The sequence below is a fragment of the Opisthocomus hoazin genome, chromosome 8, assembly GCF_030867145.1.
Source record: "Opisthocomus hoazin isolate bOpiHoa1 chromosome 8, bOpiHoa1.hap1, whole genome shotgun sequence".
NCBI lineage: Eukaryota > Metazoa > Chordata > Aves > Opisthocomiformes > Opisthocomidae > Opisthocomus > Opisthocomus hoazin.
In genome coordinates, this window is record NC_134421.1 from 3,013,988 (window position 1) to 3,019,987 (window position 6,000).

The window sequence follows — 6,000 nt, forward strand, 5'->3', positions numbered from 1 at the left end:
AAAAAAGAAAAAAAGGAAAAAATTAAAAAATAGAAAAAAGAAAATAAAAGAAAGAAAAAAGAAAAAAAAAAGAAAAAGAAAAAAGAAAATAATCACAGAGCCCCACAGGCCACTGATAAAACAACCGCTTCCCTCTACTTCAGGGAAGCAGAGCGGCACCAGCCCCGCTGCCCGCCCCGCGGGAGCGGACCGCGCGCCCAACGCCAGAGCAGGGAGAACCCCGAGAGCCGCCCCCATCCCGGAGACAAACACCCCCCCCGCAGCGCCCCGCGCTCGCCCCCTCCTCTCCGGCCGGCCCGGAGCCCGGGACCGCGCCGGGCTGCGAGCGGCGGAACCAGCCCGGCGTCCTCCGCTCCCCGGCCCCCCCGCGGGGTCACTCACCGCGGTGCGGGGCAGCCCCGCCGCCGGCCGCCGCCACCAGCTCCAGGTATGCGGCCCAGAGCCCCAGCGCCAGCGCGCCCAGCGCCAGCAGCAGCCGCAGCAGCCGCCGCCGCCGCCGCAGCCGCGCCAGCAGCCGGCCCCGCATGGCGCCGCTCAGGGCGCCCGGCCCCCGCCGCCGCCCCGGGCCATGCTCCCGCCGCCGCCCCTGCCGGCACGGCCCCCGCTCCGCCGCGGGGCGGGCCCAGGTGCCGGGCGGCACCGCCCACCCCCACCCCCCCCCGCGGGGGGCAGCTCCCGGGCGGCCTCTGCCGCCGCCCCCCCCGCCGGCTGCTGGGTCGGGGGGGAGCGGGCTCCTGGGGTCTCCGGGTCCGCGCTCCGAGGCAGGGATCAGACACCCCCCAGCGGGAGGGCGTCGGGGGCCCGCAGGTAGCCCGGGACCCTCCTCGGGTGCGCTCAGCGCTTCGTGTCCCATCTCGGGCTGCCGGGGTCACTGTCCCAGCCGTGTGTCCCCCCCCCACGCTGCTGGTTCTGTTCACACGTGGTCAGGTAACGCAGACTGGGTTCTCCCCGGGTGAAACTGGAAGGTGCTGTGCGGGACGCGCGTCGCACGTCCGGCTGGGGAGCTACCCCGCAGCAAACCCTTTCCAAAGACGCGCGGTGCGGGCGCTGGGTCGCCGGCACCAACCCTTCGCCTTCACAGCTCTGCTCCTGCACAGACGCAGGAGAAACCCTCAGGCTGAAGTTAATTATTAAAACACACGCAAAGACGACGGGCCATTTTTTTGAGGGCCTGGCTTCCTTTCGCAGCGGCCTTCCCAAGAGGGATGCTGTGCAAAACAGAAAAAAGAAAAGAAAAAAGAAAAAAAGAAAAAAGAAAAAAGAAAAGAGAAAAAAGAAAAGAAAAAGAAAAGAAAAAAGAAAAAAAAAAAGAAAAAAGAAAAGAAAAAAGAAAAAAGAAAAGAGAAAAAAGAAAAGAAAAAGAAAAGAAAAAAGAAAAAAATAAAAGAAAAAAGAAAAGAAAAAAGAAAAAAAGAAAAAAGAAAAGAGAAAAAAGAAAAGAAAAGAGAAAAAAGAAAAGAAAAAAGAAAAGAAAAAAGAAAAAAGAAAAGAAAAAAGAAAAGAAAAAAGAAAAAAGAAAAGAAAAAAGAAAAGAAAAAAATAAAAGAAAAAAGAAAATAAAAAAAGAAAAAAGAAAAGAAAAAGAAAAGAAAAGAAAAGAAAAGAAAAGAAAAGAAAAGAAAAGAAAAATAAAAAAAAGAAAAGAAAAAAGAAAAGAAAAAAAGAAAAAGAAAAGAAAAGAAAAGAAAAGAAAAAAGAAATAAAAGAAAAAAGAAAAGAAAAAAGAAAAGAAAAAAAAGAAAAAGAAAAGAAAAGAGAAAAAAGAAAAGAAAGAAAAGAAAAGAAAAAAGAAAAGAAAAAAGGAAAAGAGAAAAGAAAAAAGAAAAGAAGAAAAGAAAAGAAAAGAGAAAAAAGAAAAGAAAAAAGAAAAGAAAGAAAAGAAAAGAAAAAAGAAAAGAGAAAAAAGAAAAGAAAAAAGGAAAAGAGAAAAGAAAAAAGAAAAGAAAAAAGAAAAAAAGAAAAGAGAGAGCCTCCATAACGGAGCCTTACAAAACGCGCCAAAGGCCTTTTAAGCGGCACAGAGGGCCACGGGAGAGCGGCGTGAGGCCCGGCAGGGACAAGCCGACATCGGCACAGCGCCGGCACCCCGGGTGCTGCGCTGGTTGGCGGCAGAAGCGGCATCTGTAGTCCCCGGCATCGTGTGCCGAGCACCGTGTTCCCAGCGCCCAGGCAGCACCTTGGGACCCCGCTCTCACCCGTCACACGTTGGGATGGACAGACGGACGATAGAGCTCCTTTTCCCAAAGGCTTCAGAGCCGTCTCCCTGCAGCTCTGCGTTGGAGAGATTCCTCGTGCTTCGGGAAAGCGCATCCGGAGAGTTTGACACCTCGTCGTGGAGGGGGGAAAGACAGGACGGGACGTCTCTCAAGCTGGAAGCCACCCCTGCGGTGGGAGAGGCTGGCGCGTGGCTCTGCCTCCCCCGGGGAGGGCAGAAGAGTTAGAATGTACCCTCAGCAAGTTTGCTGACGACACCAAACTGGGAGGAGTGGCAGACACACCAGAAGGCTGTGCTGCCATTCAGCGAGACCTGGATAGGCTGGAAAGCTGGGCAGAGAGGAACCTGATGAGGTTCAACAAGGGCAAGTGCAGGGTCCTGCATCTGGGGAGGAACAACCTCATGCACCAGTACAGGCTTGGGGTGGACCTGCTGGAGAGCAGCTCTGCGGAGAGGGACCTGGGTGTCCTGGTGGACGACAGGTTAACCATGAGCCAGCAGTGTGGGCTGGCTGCCAAGAATGCCAATGGGATCCTGGGGTGCATCAAGAAGAGTGTGGGCAGCAGGGCGAGGGAGGTTCTTCCCCTCTGCTCTGCCCTAGTGAGGCCTCATCTGGAGTACTGTGTCCAGTTCTGGGCTCCCCAGTTCAAGAAAGATGAGGAGCTACTGGAGAGAGTCCAGCGGAGGGCTACAAGGATGGTGAGGGGACTGGAGCATCTCCCCTACGAGGAGAGGCTGAGGGAACTGGGCTTGTTCAGCCTGAAGAAGAGAAGGCTGCGAGGGGACCTTAGAAATGCCTACAAATATCTGCAGGGTGGGTGTCAGGAGGATGGGACCAAGCTCTTTTCAGTGGTGCCCAGCGACAGGACAAGGGGCAATGGGCACAAACTGAGGCACAGGAAGTTCCGTCTGAACATGAGGAAGAACTTCTTCCCTCTGAGGGTGACGGAGCCCTGGCCCAGGCTGCCCAGGGAGGCTGTGGAGTCTCCTTCTCTGGAGATATTCCAGACCCGCCTGGACAAGGTCCTGTGCAGCCTGCTCTGGGTGACCCTGCTTCGGCAGGAGGGTTGGACTGGGTGACCCACAGAGGTCCCTTCCAACCCCTACTATTCTGTGATTCTGTGATTCTGTCCGTGCTGCGGCTGTGGAGGACGCAGCGCCCATGTTCCTCCTGCCCACCTTGCTGGCGGCTGCGCCTGGCACCAGCCCGAGCCGCGGTGCCACTTCCTCCGGCGCGAACAGATGGGGCTGCCAAAGCCCCGCCGCCACCAGCACCCGCACGACTTGAGGCTGTGCCCTGGTTTAACCGGTGCAGGGCAGAAACCTCCTGTAAGGGCACGACCCTGCTGAGGTGTTCTGGTGGAGTGTGGGTTTTTTCCAGCGCGAGAGAAAGAAACCAAGTTTTTCACATTTGTTCAAAAAAAAAAGAGAGAAAATACTGGGAACAATGTGTAATAAACATGGACCCAAATCGAACTTTACACCATTTAAAGAACAAGAACTGGGTGACGTGCTCTAGCAGGGCGCTGTCTGCGTCTCTCACCTGAACAACCCGAAGCCTGAAAAACGACGACTGCACTTTTTTGAAGCTTCGCGGCTTATTAAGCGCACGCGTTTTTCTCATGTGCCCATGGTGCTGACAGGGAGGGGAGAGGAAAGTGAAATTATGGGCTGACAGTAGTGCTTGCTGGCTTGTAAAGAAAGAAAATCTTTTTGCCGATGGAGCTGTGCTATAATGCAGATACAGAAGAGTTCTTCTCTCTGGAGACAAAGCTTAAGGAGGTGAGTGTGGCTGTTGATGTCTGTCTGTTACAACAGAACGATATTAAGGAACAGAATTAATCTGGATGTGTAATAAATCCCAAAATGAGGAATCTGAACAGCCCTACACTGCACTTAAGTCATTTTGGACCAGTTATTCATTGCAGAAAGCACTGATCACAGAATCACAGAATGGTCAGGGTTGGAAGGGACCTCTGTGGGTCATCTGGTCCAACCCCCTGCCGAAGCAGGGGCACCTACAGTAGGTTGTAGAGGACCTTGTCCAGGCGGGTCTGGAATATCTCCAGAGAAGGAGACTCCACAGCCTCCCTGGGCAGCCTGGGCCAGGGCTCCGTCACCCTCAGAGGGAAGAAGTTCTTCCTCCTGTTCAGATGGAACTTCCTCTGCTTCAGTTTGTGCCCATTGCCCCTTGTCCTGTCACTGGGCACCACTGAAAAGAGTCTGGCCCCATCCTCCTGACACCCACCCTGCAGATATTTATAAGCATTTATTAGGTCCCCTCTCAGCCTTCTCTTCAGGCTGAACAAGCCCAGCTCCCTCAGCCTCTCCTCGTAGGAGAGATGCTCCAGTCCCCTCATCGTCCTCGTAGCCTTCTGCTGGACTCTCTCCAGTAGCTCCTCATCTTTCTTGAAGTGGGGAGCCCAGAACTGGACACAGCACTGCAGATGGGGCCTCACCAGGGCAGAGTAGAGGGGGAGGAGAACCTCCCTCGCCCTGCTGGCCACACTCCTCTTAATGCACCCCAGGATCCCATTGGCCTTCTTGGCAGCCAGGGCACACTGCTGGCTCATGGTCACCCTGTCGTCCACCAGGACACCCAGGTCCCTCTCCGCAGAGCTGCTCTCCAGCAGGTCCGTCCCAAGCCTGTACTGATGCATGGGGTTGTTCCTCCCCAGGTGCAGGACCCTGCATTTGCCTTTGTTGAACCTCATCAGGTTCCTCTCCTGTGTTATAAACAGCTCACACCAATGTTTCTATCCCCAGCCCTGTATTCCCGATTTCCCAAGTGTCCCACCTCACCCATGTGCGTGCCCAGACCTCCCCCTCTCTCGCCCGCACAGGGCGCAGCGTGGTAGCGGTGGAAGCTGCAGCTCGTGGTCATCCCGTGCGCTGGGAGCAGCCCTGTTGGGGACCACGCCCGCAGGCCGGCCGGAAGCAGGTGACGCAGGGGCAGGGTCCGCGTCGTGTCTGGGTGGCTCGGGCAGGGACCCGACGCTGCTGCGGCCCTGACGGCCGCTCGCTTCAGGGAACACCTCTGCGAGCCCATCCCGAGCACCCGGCTCCAGGGGAACTGTTTGCCAGGTGAGCCAGCTGGAGTGTTTCTTGCTCTGTTCGGGCTTTTGTCCGTTTTCTGTTTTGGCTGTGTTTCCTTGTGATAAAAGCAGCCTTTGACAGGAGGGCAGCGCTTCACGACGGGCATCTCCTGTTCCTCCCGGCTCCCTTCTCCAGCTCCGTCTCGGTGCATCCCCGCCTTTTCTTGGTACGCTTCTGCTTCCAGTTATCTAACAACTGTTCCTCTGTTCTGCAAATCACTTTTAGGTCTGTGCCAACTGCCAGCTCCCTAAAGGTTTAATTATCTGCTGCTTGCTCCTTCCCTTCTTTCTTCTCATGTAATTTTCATTTTAATACTCATTACCAGCTCCACACCAAAGACACCCTACTTGGCCCCAGCTTTCAGCACCCTGGTGGCTCCACACCCCTCGTCCTGACTTCAGCCACGCTCAGAAGCACAAACAATGACTTCATCTCGGCGTCCATAACCGAAACGGCTCAAAGGCAGAAGTGTTTCGAAGAGGAATAGGCAGCCTCTGAAGATACAGTTCCCCATTATTTCCCTTTTTGGCTCCTCGGGAACGGCCTGGGCTCTAAAAGGCATTGCTGGTGGAGCTATCCCAGCAAAATCCCTGTCAGCACCACAGTTTAACATCAGAGTCAGGGAATCGGTGTCGTCCCGCAAAGAAACTCTTGGCAAAAAGGACTTCTCGCCCAGTTCAGTCGTGCCG

At 54.5% G+C, this 6,000-nt stretch overlaps 1 protein-coding gene across 1 annotated transcript in view; it reads right to left on the reverse strand.

The window, feature by feature from the left end:
- The window catches only part of B4GALNT3 (beta-1,4-N-acetyl-galactosaminyltransferase 3), a 71,612-nt gene extending 71,086 nt beyond the window's left edge, over positions 1-526 (reverse strand). Inside the window, exon 1 of the mRNA XM_075428861.1 lies at positions 382-526. Within this exon, the coding sequence (XP_075284976.1) occupies positions 382-526 (145 nt within the window). The remainder of the gene's footprint in view (positions 1-381) is intronic.
- Positions 527-6,000: the final 5,474 nt, after the last annotated feature.